We start from the raw sequence: 19,218 nt of genomic DNA on the forward strand, positions 1-19,218 counted from the left end.
ATATATATATATATATATATATATATATATATATATATATATATATATAAGTGTGACCTGCATTTTAATCGTGCATTATCAATGCAGCAGTGTTCTGTTTCGTGAATATTAAACCGAAGACGGGTCAACAGTGATAGCGTGCTCAAGAAGACGGCTTTCTCATTATTTTAATGGAGCATACGGCGATTTTAAATCAGAAATGACCTGATCACCGTAACATAGACCCTCGGACATTAAGTAAGCCACGATCAATAGGAATGCAAAAAGTTCTATTTTGGGACGGATTAATGCTGCCAATAATAGTAAAAAATGTTTGCATGTTAACCCTTCCTACTGACACAAGTTGTCACTTAGACCCTATTTCATTCAGATAATCATGGTTGTAGAATTAATGTAGGGAATTGCATATATGCTAATAGTCAAAAATGCTTGCACGTCAACTGTTTGTACTGCAAAACTGCGACACATCTTGTGTCAAATGATGACAGTAGTTTACAAAGTTATACCACTTCAACGGATAGAGGAAAAAGCGTTAGGTAGCACATCACCTACACATCCACCATCAACACAACAACTACTACTATTACTACTACGCACTTCTAAGTTCAAAAGCAAAATGCGCAGACCCAGACCTGCCGTCGCATAATGGTCCTGCAGATCTGTGTCGATGCAGTTTCTTAGGACCAATGAATAGAAAAATACACAACATTAACCCCGGTCTGCCTGCGCATTATGTGACGGCAGATCAGGGTTTGCGTTGTTTGCATTTGGATCCAATATATAAGAAAAGTATAGATGGTAGTAGTAGTAGTAGTAGCAGTAGTAGTAGTGTGGTACTGCAACTAACATTGCTGCTGCTATGCGATAAAACGGAATGTATCTAGTCTTGATAGGTTGTGAAAAGACATACATACATGCATACATACGTACGTACGTGCGTGCGTGCGTGCGTGCAAGAGTCAAATTAGCAGCTGAGTATCTGAATATACACTACTAGTGATCTATCTATTCCTGGAGATTATCGTATTGATGCTTCATAAATTGGTACGCTTCTGGCGGACGAATATTCTACTCTATTTCAGTTTTTGATGTTTTTCCTACACCTTTATAATGCATGTATACATACATACATACATACATACATACATACATACATACATGCTAAACTATATATAACTTGGTTTCCACGTCGTACCCCAACCTGGATATCATGGCTGTAAAATTTTCACTTCGCAAATATGTTACAACCAGCCTTGATAAGATTGAGTTCTGTGTATACTTCTATACCATCAGAAATTTTCGTATACTATCCCATTTTGTCTACCACTCTTTTATTCATCAGAGTTCCTTTCACAAAAATACAAGTTGGCAAAAGATGATCATTTTGAGATTATAGGAATTTCTAACAAATGGCATGTACGCGAATAAGACAAACGACCGCTCGTTATGCTTGTAAATGCTAGTGTTTATTAAAATCTCACCACCATCGACCATTTTCATTATTTTAGATTTTTCTGTTTACGGCAGAAGAAGCATAAAAATAAACAAGAATAGAAAACAATTGCCCCGTCCGTGTTCAAAAGTAGATACGCATTCTCGAGATATTTTCCTATTTTACACGAAGAAATATGACGGCCAACATCGAGTTTGATTGTCGTGTTTGTATTATTTTTATATACATCTTGATAGCTGAAAGAATCCCCCTACTGTTTGTAAACAAATACAAGACCAGACATTGCGCCATTGGAGTCAGATCTGACTGGTATGGGGTTAATAGGTCACCGTGTCACCAGTCTGTTCCTGAAGACCCATTTGACCTTTCAAAGGTGCACAAAGATACCACGCGAAAAGTCCAACTTATCATGCGATATTCTTCAGGTCGATTGGAGAACCTAAACGATAAAACGCTTCCATCTGACGATGATATCTTTATAGATTGATTCAGTTATCTGTTTGATTAGATATATTTGGTCTCAAAATGTTTACGTTTCAGAGTGTACCATACAGCCTTGACATTCTTCTATCCGTTCTGGGTTTCCATTATATATTTTGTGATGCTAGTTTATTTCCCATTTTTCATATTTGCTGCAGTTTTCAAAAACTTCAACACTTAATTAATTCAGTAATTAATGAATTACCTAGTGGTTAGAGCGTCCGCCTCGGATGCGGGAGGTCGCGGGTTCCAACCCTGGCCGAATCATACCAAATATACAAAAATGGTATTAACAGCTGCCTCGCTAAGCGCTCAGCATTAAGAGGTAAATGTTAGGACAGGTCGACCTGGTGTCTGGATAATGTGAATGGGTGGGACATGATGCTACATGTCTGCGGCATCATGTCCCAGTGCTAATCATCACTACACACTGCCGCACTGTAGACATCTTAGCGACATGACTGAAAAGGTCATAAAGCTACGTTAAAAATCAAAATCACACAAAATTTAGTTATTTACTTATTTATTTCGCTTCTGGGGCTGTTATGTCTGGCAATGATACGTTTTTGACTCACGATCATTCGATTTGCCACTGCGTGTAGCAAAATTCGATTAAATTATTTGTTACTTCATGGCACAGCAACACAAATAGGTTATTTAGTGCCGAGGCAATTGGACTAAATTGCCTTGATCAAAGATACACCTTGGTAGACAATCAGGCCTGAATCATTGGTAGGATCCGAACCGGCACACATTCTGTCGCGAAATCAGCACGCTAACCACTGAGCCACATGTGTCATTACATCCCGTAGTCGCCTATTACTAATAGCCCACACGGGTTAAAATCACAGCAAATTAAAACGCAGGCTTCCTTTCTATCCATAGCCCGGATAGGTTAAAATCACAGCAAATTTACAAATACTCACACGGGTTAAAATCACAGCAAATTACAAATCAGCCTTCTTTTATATCAACAACTGACATGGGTTAAAGTCACAGCAAATTACAAATCAGCCTTCTTTTATATCAATAACTGACACGGGTTAAAATCACAGCAAATTACAAATCAGCCTTCTTTTATATCAATAACTGACACGGGTTAAAGTCACAGCAAATTGCAAACCAGCCTTCTTTTATATCAATAACTGACACGGGTTAAAGTCATAGCAAATTACAAATCAGCCTTCTTTTATATCAATAAATGACTCGGGTTAAAGTCACAGCAAATTACAAATCAGCCTTCTTTTATATCAATAACTGACACGGGTTAAAGTCACAGCAAATTACAAATCAGCCTTCTTTTATATCAATAACTGATACGGGTTGAAGTCACAGCAAATTGCAAACCAGCCTTCTTTTATATCAATAACTGACACGGGTTAAAGTCACAGCAAAGTACAAACCATGCTTCTTTTTATAAATAGCTCACATGGGTTAAAATCACAGCAAATTACAAACCAGGTTTCTTTTTTATCAATAAGAGTGTACCGATAGTTTATTCTGGGGCGTATGGAATGGATTAATTAAGTGCATACTTATGTTTTCACACAGACATACACACACACACGCAAGCACACACGCACACACACGCACGCACACATGCACACACATACCCACGCACACGCGCACACACCACACACACGCACACACACACAAGGAGAGTTACTTAAAGTGCTCATTGCTTTGCGTTTTAATTCGATTATTAAAGAATTGTTTACTTGTTCCTTTTTTGCAACAATGAAACAATAAAGCAGTCAAAGCTATATCACGACAACAATAACGAAGACGACAGCAACAAGAACATAAACAATAACAACAACAGTACCAATAATAATAATACATTAAAAATAATAAATAAATTAAATAATAATAATAATAATAATAATAATAATAATAATAATTTGAAGTTGTATTTGTTGTAATAGTAGTAGTAGTAGTAGTAGTAGTAGCATTAGTAGTAGTAGCAGCAGCAAATTATAAATAATTAGCAGAATAGCAATAATAATAATGAAGGATTAAGACGAAACATTTCTTCTATCAGTTTCACAGACAGTTCTAATTCCCCTGTAATTCCCGTGTGTAAACTTAACAGCTTGTATTTATCAATCCCACTGAAAGAAGAGTTTATGACGTCGCTGATACGTCTTGAGGGTCAGAAACACTGTAATTTAGCGTGTATGTTAGCTGACCCTCTTCAGTGTATACGCACAGCAGATAATTAACGGTGTCTACATCTTCACAAATAAATACATCGGTACTAAAAGTGTATGGGGGGGGGGAATTCTATAAAAGGATTTTTTGACATGCAGAGTATTAGATTAGAACCTCGTTTTAGTAACGATATAAAATTTGGCATTACCGGCAAACTAATACAACATTTAAATGTAACATTTGTAAATTTTCCAAGATCATGTTCAATCGACACCAGTGGCGTACTAAGGTTAAATGGCGCCCGGGACGAAGATGATAGTCCTGTCAACTTTTTTCCTGCAATTTAATTTTTATCAGCTGTTTTGGTGCCCCAAAACCTCTGGCGCCGACCTCCACCGCACCCCACCCCACCCCGGTTAGTACGCTACTGATCGATACAGTGAACTAAATCAATAAATTTCATTGCAAAATAAGGATCCGATATTCGACTGAAATGCTGTAGTTACTGTTGTTGGTTTAACACCATTTATCAGCACAAGATAGGTTATACTTGGCGGCTAGTTTAATCGGGGGAAAAATAACCATGGGAAAACCCAGGAAATAACCACCGACCATCGGGAAGCTGCTGGCAAGTTTTGTCACATACTCACATTGACCCATCCCGAGATTAGAACGCACGCAGTCAAAGATGAGATGGCCATAAATCGATAAAAGTGGACGCCTTAGAACACTCTGTCACCCGTAAATGAAATGCTTTTAAGACAGATACATAATGGTAAGACTGAGTATAAATCTTAGGTTTTCTTTAATATCTTACATTCTGAATTCAGAATGATACATACTTTAATTTTCATGGCAACAATTGATTATATATCAGTCAATATCAGCTCTTATCAACGTATTTTATGAATCTATCCTAGCAGGCATGAACACGTATGCAGGTGCATTCGATGAGGCCAAGATTTTAAACTGAAGTTAGCAATAAAACGGAAGTATTGAGTAATGGAAACATTTTGCTTCTGTTACACTCCGCACCATTTCAGAACGTTACAATGATGGGTAAACCAAAAGTCCACCAAATCAATTGTCTACACTATTCAAAATTAACATTCTTCTGTTGCTAAGCTTTGTGTTGTATTTCTTTTTTAAACGGACATACAAGTTAAACGTGCCATCCATTTGCTTTGCTAGACGGCACAAATATCTTAAATTTTTTTCGTGATTGTTAGTACAAATTAACATAAAAGAAATCGAGTTTCCAAATATATTTTAGAAGAATTGCAACAAAACTGGTTTTATGAAGAAATATTCAAGGGGAAAAACATACAAGCCCATTTAAAAGGGTCTATACAGCATTCGTCTCTATGTCGTACCCATCTGGCTCCTGGCTATAGCTCGTTTTGTGTGATATCAGAAATGTTAATGTCCCACTCTTCATTTGGTCATTCCCAACTTATCACGACTGTAAACCAAGTACATAACAAACGCCTAATGACCATAAAGTCAACAGTACAAATAGGTCTCCAATACATTTTCCGTCTGCCATACAACCGGCGCAGACGATTACAGAGACGAAGCAACACACCAGCGCACGGTTGTACGACAAAATCTACCTTATTTATCCCAATATATCGTCGTACATGAATTCCATTGATATCAAATGTATGAAACCAGTGGAATTAATATAATACGACCTGATTGCGGTCAGAGTTAAAGCGGATAAGCCAAAGAATGGACAAAAAATAGTAGGACGAGTTGACTGTTAAGATATATCACGAATTGAATGTTATATCACGAGCTGACTGTTATTATATATCACAAGCTGACTGTTATGATATACCACGAGTAACTGTTAAGGTATACCACGAGTTGACTGTTATTATATTCGACGAGTTGACTGTTATGATACACCACAAGTTGACTGTTACGATGTAGCACGGGTTGACTGTTACGATGTACCACGGGTTGACTGTTATGATATACCACGAGTTGACTGTTATGTTGTATCACGGGTTGACTGTTATAATATACCACTAGTTGACTGTTATGATACACCACAAGTTGACTGTTACGATGTACCACGGGTTGACTGTTATGATATACCACGAGTTGACTGTTATGTTGTATCACGGGTTGACTGTTATGATATTCCACGAGTTGAATGTTATGATATACCACGAGTTGACTATTATGATATAACACGGTCAAATCAGAGGATGATAAAACTAATGGCACGAGTGAAATAATAAATCTCTACATTAACTGCTTACCAAATGTATAGTTTTATGTAAGACACGTAATTTGGACTGTATTTACTAAGTAAATGAAAAGACTTTCCTTTCTGACTGATGTGTTAACTGTCAGGTGACATTGTCAAAGTGTCATGCTAAATGTAACATAACCTATGTACGATAGGATGATGTTTTTACGTTGATAAAACTAAACATGATGACAATAATAACATTGTGTCAGATCATTAAGTCGCTTAATGAACACTATGCAATTCTTTGTTTGTTCAAACCAAATGAAGAAGTTTACTCAACTCTTTACTTGGTGTATTAATCTCAGTGTTTGAAAGGAATGAAAAACAAAGTGTATGTGTCTCAGGTGTACCAACATACGCCTATAATTGTCTCAGTGTACCAACATACGCCTATGATTGTCTCAGTGTACCAACATACGCCTATGATTGTCTCAATGTACCAACAGATGCCAATAAATGTTGAAATATTGTAATATTTGGCTACGTTTTATTCGATTTCCTCAAAGCAAATTGTTTAGTCGCAAGAAACTTAAACATAACCAACTTATTTTTGTACCGTTACTTGGGTACCACGAAGTTTTTAATATTATCAATATATTAATAACACAGGGTTAGATTAATATTGTTAATTTATAAACGATGTTGTTCGATTTATATACGAGTTCTGAAAAGTGAACGCCACAGAATCGATATAAGAGTGACGAGAGCTTTCGAAAACTAGGCTCGACATATGCTGTATAAAATACGGTACGCAAAATTTTATCTGCCTTGTCTGTTCAAATTATCAGATATAAATTCTAGTAAGATAAATATCTACCGTTGAAAAGGTAAAAAGAAGGAAAATGTATAAACATGGCGGCACACAAACGTCTCTATTGCCTTTTAATGATGATAACTGATTGCGCGCGGAGAGATGTGTGTACTTTGGTTGTATTAATCCGCGCTCACTTCAGACAAGTTTTTCATTTCTCTATCTATCAGTGGCCAGTTCAGTCACACGAGTTCAAGATAAATGTCGCCACAATGCGATAATGGTCTCTGACGTCTGTTATCTCCATAGACATTGAATTAAGCACGTACCAATATATCAACGGACTATTGAGCCAACATTGAAATAGTATCTATGCAAATGGCTGGTGTACTGGCTGCATAATTAGAAAGGTGACATGAATTCACACATGCCCATCCTAATGATATGTTTTCTTCCTGGTATAAAAAGTCATTTACTGGAATGAAAATGCGGTATGAGCATATAGTGAGTCTATGGACTTAGTGAAAATCTTAACTTTAAACATAGCTTTGAGTCTACAAGCTACGTTTGTGAATAGCTGTACCCACAGTGCAAAATAGGTAAAATACATATAATATTTTAGAGTTTATTTACTTTTGTTTGTTTTATTCTTTGTTTGGGGACTTTTGCTAAATTTTAAAAGAACCATTTGTGGTCTTATCATTATAAAAGAATCATATAGACCTTCCATCCAAGCTGCAAAGATGGAGACAGAGCCAGCCACATTTTGAGGTATTGTTAAGATAAGGAAAGTTGACAATCGATATTAACAAAGCAAATATACAGCGACTATCATGATCACCTATGTCTAGAGCTTAATGAAATGGGATGGAGAATGTAAACTATTGGTAGTGTATTATTTCCTAACTTTCGTTGGACTGTTTCCGAATAATGTAAGGGAAGAAGTTATCAAAATTGTCATAAAAATGTAGAATCTGCTTCAGTGCCTTCTGGTATTCCAAATAAGGAGTGAGTTGTGCCATATTTTTAGAAGTCTGAAAATTAATACTGTTGGTTCTCGCACTAGATTTGTTCAGACCCTCTATCAATGGTATTCTTGACCAATCGATACCGATGTATTTATTTTCTTTTTCTCTTCTTTTCCACAACCCAATCAGGATGAAAGAACACAAACTTTCCGACACAGCATGTAGTTGTCATGATGTGTGCGTGGACAAGTCACGAAGCCAGCTTTATAATTAGTTATAGATAGTTTTCGGTTACGTTCATATGGCTTATTCTACCATAAGGAACACTACATTTTTGTGTGGTACCAACCTTCGTTGATACGAACCACGAACTCACAGACCAGCGAACAGTGGTCCTCTTTGGAAACAAGAGTAGCCTATTCCCGTCCACGAATTTAAGTACTGATAATGGTTTTTGTTTATTTTGGTTTTGTTGTTGTTGTTTTTGTTTGTTTTATTGTGTGTTTTGTTTTGTTTTGCTTTTGTTAAACTACTCAAGGTTTGGACTGGCTTTGTGGTGTTTAACTGATTCGTCTCCAATCCCGTCTTGTAAGCGTGATGAGGCTGTACCCTATTTCAGAGTTCTGCACCAATGTGGGTGGTATTACAAAAAGGCAGACAGATATAGCTCTAAAATGATACCAAATAATCTGGAAGTTCTAGTTGCACTACAAAATACAGAGGGAAAAACTTCATTTTTTGGACCCTGTTTTTTTCCACCCAAAATTCGCTCGTGGTCGGAATGCGATTTTGTGTCCGGATTTGAGACCTTATGGTCTCATATCTAAGGCAGACCGGTCTGAACTGCACACAGACAGGTAAACCTTTGCAAAAACTAGGATAAGGTGGGCATTGGAAATAAAGAGCGGTCTCCATACGAAAATGATGGGTCCATTAAGCAAAAAAAAAAAAGGAACTCCATCGTTTACCCTTCTGCTCATGCGCAAGCAAAATAACCAATGAAAGATGATGTTTCTAATACAACTAGGCATTAGTCTCATGGAAGATCTATTGAAAAGCCGATGTATTACGATGTATTCAGAAATAGCCCCCCTCCCCCATGTCTTTCCTACGCGCATTTCAGGCGAAAACGACAAAAATCTCTGGGGCCGAATGAGTTAACGTCATTTTTCATTACATGACAGGCTGTATATGGCGGTAAAACCGAAACAATTTGAAACCCCGAAAATAATGAAGTCACAGTATACACACAGTTAAAATGTATTCCAAAATAATTTATAGAATTCCGCTAGCGAACATTCTTAATAATTACAAACGCGCAATCAAAGATATTTGGAAAACATTTTGTGTGTGTGTGTGTGAGTGTGTGGTTGGGTTTTGTGTTTTTTCTCGTGGCCCAATCCAGTCATTTTTGTCTGGATTACCTGATTCTAAATGAAACCGAAATCTATCGATAGAGTCCTGTTTAAACAGCATAAAGTACAGGGATGCCATGAAGATAATATTATAAATTTATCGGACCTTTGGCACTGATCATTTCATGTGATCATTTAGTTTCTTTGCAATTGATATCGAAGGCAGACATGTTATACCCATTTCAGAATGGACGTGTTGAATGCATGCAGAAGAAGTGCCCCAGCGTGGAAGGATGTTACGTCATCCTCTTTGACAGCTTCGGAGAGACGAAAAAATGTTGTGACGTGTGCAAAGGTAAGAGGTCGTTCGCATAACTTCCCAACTGTTGAAACCCATAAGGGCAGTGTTTTATTTTGACTTGAACACGAAAAGATATATTTTATGGTTGCTTAGCTGAAAGTTTTGCGATAGTTTAATGTCAAATGTACAATTTGAAGTTAGAGCGTTCATCCTAAGCCGAACAAGGTTCTCAAAAGTTTTTCATTTTCTTAATACATTTTATTTTCCTCTTATGCAAGATAGTGAATAATCACTTGTCATAACATTTATGTATCGTTTGTAATACTACTGGAAACAATGGAAAATATCTCGCCATCTCAATGAAGACTATATCTTATTTTCTGTGTTTCTCTTTTCTCCAGGATGTATATTCAGGGGCATTGGTTACGAGAGCAATACCACATGGACGGATGAAAAAAACCCATGTGTGACATATACATGTTTGGTAAGTAAACCATATATTGACATAGACAAACACAAGAACAAACTTATATGAAGTCCGTCCTTGCGAGACATTATCGCCTTACATACTCAAGTATAATGACATCCTACTAAATACAACATTTACACCGATCTGCCGTTGCATGATGAGCCGACATGTATGGGTTTACGACATTGCTATCCTGATCATTAGAAGAAATAACAAAGACCTTGATCTAATGACGCATTACGTTACGACATCTCAGGTGTTTTTATTTTTTATTTTATAGTTTTGCTTTCAAATCTAACTTAAAAGCGTGTAATATTAGAGCACACCGAATACCTGTAAAACGACACAGTAATGAAAACGTAAAAGATGGTCATAAATGGATCTTAAAGATAGAAATAAAGACTTCAGTTCATTGTGATTGTCTTGATAGGTTAGTGCACATGCAAAGTACACTGGACATTCATCTTCTTTGAAGCCTAAAATGATTTGAAATAATAACAAATATCAGGTCTTTATTGAAACGCTTCGCCGAAAATTGTGGGATTATGGTAAATTGGTTAGAATCGAGAGTAGGCCTACCACCTGACGTTATAGATTCCAAATCTGTATTTCATTTATAAAATGCTGTAAGGACCGATCATTAAAGACAAACTATATTTAGAGATGATTGTCCGGGTTTCTATTTGAGGTTTGTTAATACAGGTTCCATTGTGTATGATATTTGATGTATTAGCTATTGGTGTTTATCATTGGCAAAGACGAGAGAAACGTTAGTCCTCTCAGTGCAGGTTGTGTCCATTTCAAAATGTCTGACGGTCAAAGAATGTCAATCCAAGTAGAGCTTTTGAATTTTACTTGCATTGGAATTCAGATTACAAATGTAACTTTAAACATCTCGAAATTAGTCTTGTTTTGATGCAATTTTTGTGCAAATACAGTACAGAGAGAGGAGGGGGAGGAGACAGAAGTAAAATAAAATGCTGAAACAGATGAAAACATGTCGAAAATTAGGCCATCCGAATATCTTAAAAAACCTTTCCTATAAATCATTTAACATAAAAAAATATGTCCACATTTGAATACACATGTTTGCCGCATAACAAATGAAGCTGACCTCCATTAAAAAACACAAAAAACAGGTGACGCTTAATGTTTGTACGAAATGCTGTCCAATCATTAAAGGTTCTGATTTCTAAAAGAAGTCACCTTTAGAAATCGCACTATTTTTATTTAATCCCTCGCTTGTACTTCCACGTCATACACAGAGACCCAAAGTGTAACCGATAGTCATCACACACACATATTATTATCGACTGAATTTATTTATTGCAGTGCTTAAATTAGAATAACTGGTATGTAGACGGTTTGCAAGATCATATTGTGACGATAGTACCCTTAATTCTTATCACACAGTTCTCTGCTGGATGGAATTGGCACATCAATCTGTATGTATTCGTTTATACGTCGGCTCCAACTGCAAGCTGCACAGACCCAGATCTGCCATCGCATGATGCGCCGGCAGATCTGGGTCTGTGCACATTATGAGTCGCGAATCAGGGCTTTGATCTTTGCAGTTGGATTTGTCTTATAAGCGAATATATACAATATATACAGGCAAATATTCTTGTATAACTTTGATTCATCTGTTCAGGCTATGGAAAAACAGGTTAAAAATTCATAACTGTGTGTTCGACCGATTCTCGAGATGGCGGCTATTCATTATAAAGATGTCAACACCCTATATAAATGAAACACACACACACACACACACACACGCGCGCACACACGCACGCTCGCACGCATACATACATACATACATACACACACACATACATACATACATACATACATATATATATATATATATATATATATATATATATATATATATATATATATATATATATATATATATATATATATATATATATATATACATACACTCACATATCGTCTTATTTCAAAATACATTTTTGTGATACAAATTTACTTTTAGTTTGGTACATATACATCCATTTCAAGCTGATTTACAATAGCTCAAACATCATTGACTCAAACATTCTGTGGCCGCCATGTATAGCCTATCGTGTGCTGAAAAATGGCGTTAAACCCTACAACAACAACAACAACAACAGCAAACATTCTGCATTTTGAATGACCCGTTAAGTCACGCGCGAAGCCTTCTCTGACCTCTGACCTGGGAATTCGACGCAGCCAAAAACGAAAAAAAGAAACAAATGGTTTTCAGATCTTTCACTCTTTTGAACTTTTGCTAAATATTGGAAATAAATCTATAGTGTACCGGTCATTGCAAGTTTTACATGTCAGGTATATTTTTTCATACGCTTCTATACATTTCAAAATGTCGATACAAATCATAGAGTAACTATGATATAGTTTAGCATCTCATAATTATAAAGATGTGATAAATTTTATATACCATTAAATAATTATGTATTTGACACTTTTACTCACATGAGTTTGGAATCCATATCTTAAAATTTTTAACATTTTAATTCTTGTTCAATTAGGTCTGAATCGCTTACAGGGAGCATGTATAATGTGAATGTATGTGTTTATGTATGTATGTATGTATGTATGTATGTATGTATGTATGTATGTATGTAAATATGTATGTATGTATGAATGTATGTATGTATGTGTGTGTGTATGTTTGTATATATATATATATATATATATATATATATATATATATATATATATATATATATATATATATATATATCTGTGTGTGTGTATGTATGTATGTATGTATATATATATATATATATATATATATATATATATATATATATATATATATATATATATATATATATGTGTGTGTGTGTGTGTGTGTGTGTGTGTGTGTGTGTGTGTGTGTGTGCGTATGGATGGAGGATGAATGAATGTATGTACGCGTATATTCATCTTGTACTTGTGAGTTGTGTATAAAAGTATATACATACTTTATAATTTAGCTCTGTGGGTACATATAGGTCTGCTATCTCTTTTTCTCCCAGTCCCAGCTCCTTCGCTCTTGCATAATTACTAGGTCTAGACTACAAGTTTGAAATACATGTACTTAATAGCTCGGTTTTCAATTGTAACAAAATATAAACCACACACGTTGACGTTCCATTGCGACAGCCCATGAATCGAAGACGAGTGTAACGTAAAGTATCAATATTTGTACAGATTTAAATATATCATTATTGTTACAACGGTAGACTTGCAAACTTTATCAAACAGTACTGTTGAAATACGGACAAATGCGAATGCACAATCGTACAGAGTGTTGATCACGACTTTTGTAACTTTTGTTATCCGGGCCATGCTCATTTTAGGCTTAATTCAATTTCGGTATTCGGCGGTGGCGTCATTTATGGCAATGGTACACAACGGCTTTCATTTCGATGCCACGAGGTCCCTGCGTGTTGAATGAATTGTGCAAGTTTAAAATCGCTCGATTGGATATTTCCTTTATTAATGTATTTCTAAGCATTCATCTTTATGGAATCTTAGCAAAATTGTAAGTAGGCCTCCCGGCTTTATAAGGAATAAGTTGGAAAGTATTTCTACCCGTTGGCAATCCCCTCGATCTAAAATGAAGAAATATTCAGGTCGAAGAAAATATTGAAAAGCCTCCAAATGCAATCGAACCGTAAATGACAGAAAATTATAGGATACATAAAACTCGTTCATTAAATTTTGAAAATTACCTGGTGCAAACGAGTCCATTCTTGAGGAGAGATGAACTAACTTGATAAGTAACAACCTATTTGTTTGAGCCTTATGCCACAGACCCAGTTGTGCCATTGATTTACACCTATGAAAACTTGTCGCCTTTCACTAAACGAAAGCCACAGCTGGAGTATAGTCCATGAACCGCATTTTGTTCTTTTTTCACACACAAACGCATAGAATCGCAGAGACAGTCTGGGACCAATGTTGATTTTTCTGGTGCAAGAAGCTCAGCAAATGACTTAAAGGTTAACAATACATTAGGTGCATCATTTCCTTGCTTACGGCTTAAACAATACATTAGGTACTTCATTCCTTAGTTACGGCTTAAACTTCAATCCTTAATTACGGCGTAAACAATACATTAGGTTTTTCATTCCTTAGTTACATCTTAAACAATACATGAGCTGCTTCATTCCTTGCTTACGGCTTAACCAATACATTAGGTACTTCATTCCTTAGTTACGGCTTAAAACTTCAATCCTTAATTACGGCGTAAACAATACATTACGTTTTTCATTCCTTAGTTACGGCTTAAACAATACATGAGGTACTTCATTCCTTAGATACGGATTAAGCAATACATGAGGTACTTCATTCCTTTGTTACGGCTTAAGTAATACATTAGGTACTTTATTCCTTAGTTACGGCTTAAACAATACACGAGGTACTTCATTCCTTAGTTACGGCTTAAACAATACATGAGGTACTTCATTCCTTAGTTACGGCGTAAACAATACACGAGGTACTTCATTCCTTACTTACGGCTTAAACAATACAAGAGGTACTTCATTCCTTAGTTACGACATAAACAATACATTGGGATGATTAGGTGCATGACTCCAGTGTTGTACTGTGGCTGCCTCATCACGTGATGCACTAAATAAACTTAAGTTGTGAAGCACTTTAAGCAGATGCAAAACGAATGTTATCAAAAACATTACGTAAATATTTCCCCCCCCCCTCCACGCCTACCATTGGTACCAAGGTTACCAAGGTATACCATGATACAAATCTGAACGTGCCCTTTGTTGTTGCGGGCTTTATACCATTTTTCAGCTCACGATAGAAGCTATACGTGGCGGACATTATAACTGGTGGAGAAAGATCCCTGCAAAAAACACCATCTCACTGCATCTTCCAGCAGGCTTTCTCACATACCTACGATGGACGAGCCAGAAACTCGAACGTATGTGGACAGAGGTGAGATGGCAGTGCTCGCTAAAGGCTAGCCCATTTTACTAACTCGGACACTCTGGGCCCCGACTATACCGCTTGTGACAACACTGTAAAGTTACCGATCAGACATGGAAAGTAACCAAGTTTCATATATTTATCTCAAAGCGTGTTAGAGTAGAGGCGTAGCAAGGGGGTAAACTTGATACGTGACCTCGACCTTGACGAGTCACCTTGAATGTCATACATAGGATGTCTTCAAATTGATAAACATAAAGGGGATCGTAATGCATCATGTATCTAAAAGACCTCTTAAATTAGAGCGAAGACACCTCACTTCCCAAACCAATTATACCGAAGACACCTTACTTCCCAAACCAGTTATACAGAAGACACCTCACTTCCCAAACCAATTATACAATATTAAACCGTGACGCTGAGACTTTAAAGATGGAACCGTATTAGATGAAAATCAATACATATAGTGTTAAATTCACACTATAAAAGTATATCTAGCTTCATCCCTTTCTTTTGTCAACAGCGTTTAAAATATAGAATAGGAAAGAAAACGTGACTGAAACCTAAAACAAATTACCAGTCACATTAACTTTGAACATAGGACCATCAATTAGGTATTTGAACATATGACCATCAGACAATCTAGTGATGGCGTATATCTTAAAATTATCAAAGCATCATTGTTTTCTCACAAACGGCAATGATCTTATTGAGCGGAAGGAAGAGCCAAATGGAAAACTTAAATTACTGACCTTGGAAAGTGACCTTGGAAAGTGACCTTGAACAGAGGACGCACAGTGTAAATGCAATACAACTTCTTTTGATGATTATGCCCATCTTCATGCTATAATCTCAAACGACTTGAAAGATATAGGGCGGGAAGGACACAAATGGAAAACAAAATATTAACCAGTGAAATTGGCGATAAAAATAGGACCGCCTTACAATGATAATGATTAATTTTCCATGACAACTGCATCACACTTCCGATGCTTGTGAGACGGCAGATAATTATCATCCTCCATAATGGTTACAGTACGGAATCTTCATGCTTTTTTCTCATGATGTACCAAGCCGATGTAAAGCTATTAACTAACCCACTGCAGTTCACGGGGATACTTGAAAATTAGCCGTTATGGAATAACATCACTGTTGTGGACATCACCATTGTACCAGCAAAATGTATAACACATGTTCATCCTTTAATGGGAAAAGGCTTTACAGTGATAAAACGGAAACGAAAGTGTGACAGCAAAACTTAAAATATGTGTCCGTTGAGGACAGGGATGTAAAAGTATACCAAGTTTCATCGCTTAATCGTAAAGACATTACAGTATCAAGGGGAGGGGGTTGGAAAATTCGTTCAGTCTGAATTTGGCCATCTGGTTCTTTATCTTGATCTGACTGGCTGTTAGATTTAGGAAACTACCAGCGCAGTGACTGATAGGTTGAAGTTCAATGTCTAACTGACCACCGGTCAGTATTAACTGGCTACAGATGATGACTAATTAGCATGTTCAGTACGGCACAGACAGATTGACCAATATGTCTTTCACATTACTATTCAGGTCGCCATAGACAGACCAATATATGTTTCACGTTACTTTTCTGTACGCCACAGTCAGACCAATATGTGTTTCACATTACTATTCAGTACGCCACCGTCAGACCAGTATGTGTTTCACATTACTATTCAGTACGCCACCGTCAGACCAATATATGTTTTGCATTACTATTCAGCACGATTCAGTTATACCAATATGGGTTTCTCATTACTATTAAGTACGCCACGGTAAGACCAATATGTGTTTCAATTACTATTAAGTACGCCCTAGTCAGACCAATATGTTTCACATTACAAATCAGTACGCCACAGTCAGACCCATATGTGTTTCCCGTTACTATTCCGTACTTCACCGATAGCCCAATATGTGTTTCATATTGCTCCTTATTTATAGGGTTTGATAGTTAAAGTTCCACTCACTCGACTGATCGTTATTGACATGCATTATTCGCCAAAACATTCCCTAAACAAGAAGTATATCTGAAGGAGTTAAGGTTGCCCACGCATCTTATATAGTGAAGAATAAGAGGGCAAACGTAGCAATCTGTATAATATTTCAATAGATCGCTATTGAAACCAAGACCCTCGATTCATGGACACAGTTTACCAAACGCTTGAAGGAATTTTATGTCAAGTAAAATCATATGCAGATATAAAATATAATAATATGACCGTTTATTTACAACAATGCTTTGTAACGCTAAGGAGTGTATGTGATTATTGAAAGATTTACTCAAGTCCCTAGGATCAAAGGTTGCATATAGGTGTGTGTGTGCGTGCGTGCGTGCATGCGTGTGTGTGTGTGTGTGTGTGTGTGTGTGTGTGTGCGTGCGTGTGCGTGCGTGTGCGTGCGTGTGTGTGTGTGTGTGAAAATAAGCTTGAACTAGTTTTTGATTAGCTAATTATTACAATTGCTTATGAACAAATATTGCCGACAGTCACATATAGGAAGATATGTTGGACAGGGAAAAAAACAACAAATGACTAAGAAATGAATTCTTAATTTCCATGAAGAAAAAAAATATTGTTTCCATCCTTATTCACTCTTTTAACAATATTTTTTAGGGTGTTTTTTTCCATGGGAATTAGCAGATGTGTATTTAGTTCGGTACGTAAGAAGGGAACCTTGCACGAGGTACAAAACTATAGATTCGTAACGCTTTTAAGCACGTTCAATATTTTATTTATGGAATTCCTTATAACAGATCCAGTTTCAATTTCTGGGATAAATCTTATTGAAACAGTGTAGTTTTCAATATATTTCTTATCTGCTTCGCACAACAAAATTACACCTTGTGTTAACAACGGTCAAAATTGTTACTTATTCATTGACTTTACAAGGGATTCTGATTATGTTATCAATGAAAAGGTACTTCACAAACTAATACAACTAGAAATAAGGGACACCAGTTTAAATATTATCAGATTTATGTACGAAAGTTCTCAATCAGCATTGAAACGTCAAAGATAATAATTTTTTCATATGAACAGATCTACGCAGTATCTGATATTTAAATATGAAAAAATGAAATTACGCATCATAAACAAATTTAATTATTTAGGCATAGCTTTTATCTGTCAATATATTTGCAAGATTGTACTTCAGATTCTCACTGTGAAAATGAAATGGGAAACTTTATCAAATGGAATTCAATGGTGAGATTAGATTTGTTATTTTGTAATAGTCTGAATGATTTTGTTGACGGGAAACTTGGTCGGATAAATTTATTTGTACAAGACAGCTTCGGAATTTCGCTAATAATTTTAAAGTGTGAAAAGAATTTATATTTATTTCTTATGAAACAAGGATAATATTTCTCCAAATAAAAGAAACTGTACGAGTTCGCAAACGATCTTTCATCTAAAAAATGGTATTCTCTAAAAGCTTTGATTGATGAATCGGTTGAAGATTTCAAACATCTTTTGCTTTTTGTTAAATCACAAATTAGGAATACTTTTATCCAGCGCTGGCAATCAATGCTATCTTCTTGAACAAATAGCTCATTAATGTTTATGAATTTTAATAATATGCTAATGGTGTTAACATTTAGAAGCATATGATCTCACTTTTAAGACATTATATCAAAACTGTCACAAAGGCTAAACCACAAGTCACTCCATTATCAGAAAGAAAGCGTGCTTTGTATCCCATTTTAGAAGATGAGTTCCACTTTTTTAGACTGGTTCTTTATACTCTGAACATCGTCTGAATACTTTAGAACCAGCCCACACATGTTTAAATTTTGTTTAATTATTGTTCTCGCATAGCTAGACTCTCATCGAAAGGAGACTTTTTATAGTTTTCATATTAAGAAATAATATCTTTACGCTGTTCTTTATTGCAATTTAAATGAATGATTCTCTAAATTTACCTATATTGTTACCTGCATTGTTACCAACATTGTTACCGACATTGTTAGGCTGTATCACTGCTACACATATTATTCTTGTTGTTTTATTTTACTTCGTGATATATTTTGTCAGAGAACAATGTTAAAATTATGATAATTAATTGCATGATGAAA

The 19,218-nt window shown here is 36.0% G+C and overlaps 1 protein-coding gene across 1 annotated transcript in view; it reads left to right on the forward strand.

Annotated features, from left to right (window-relative positions):
- The window catches only part of LOC149790137 (BMP-binding endothelial regulator protein-like), a 92,224-nt gene that overhangs the window by 41,236 nt on the left and 31,770 nt on the right, over positions 1–19,218 (forward strand). Inside the window, exons 4-5 of the mRNA XM_089972118.1 lie at positions 9,668–9,776; positions 10,124–10,206. Coding sequence (XP_089828244.1) covers positions 9,668–9,776; positions 10,124–10,206 — 192 coding nt within the window. The remainder of the gene's footprint in view (positions 1–9,667; positions 9,777–10,123; positions 10,207–19,218) is intronic.

Source organism: Sinohyriopsis cumingii, chromosome 10 (assembly GCF_028554795.1).
Source record: "Sinohyriopsis cumingii isolate HCF-2022 chromosome 10, ASM2855479v2, whole genome shotgun sequence".
In the NCBI taxonomy this organism is placed as follows: Eukaryota; Metazoa; Mollusca; class Bivalvia; order Unionida; family Unionidae; genus Sinohyriopsis; species Sinohyriopsis cumingii.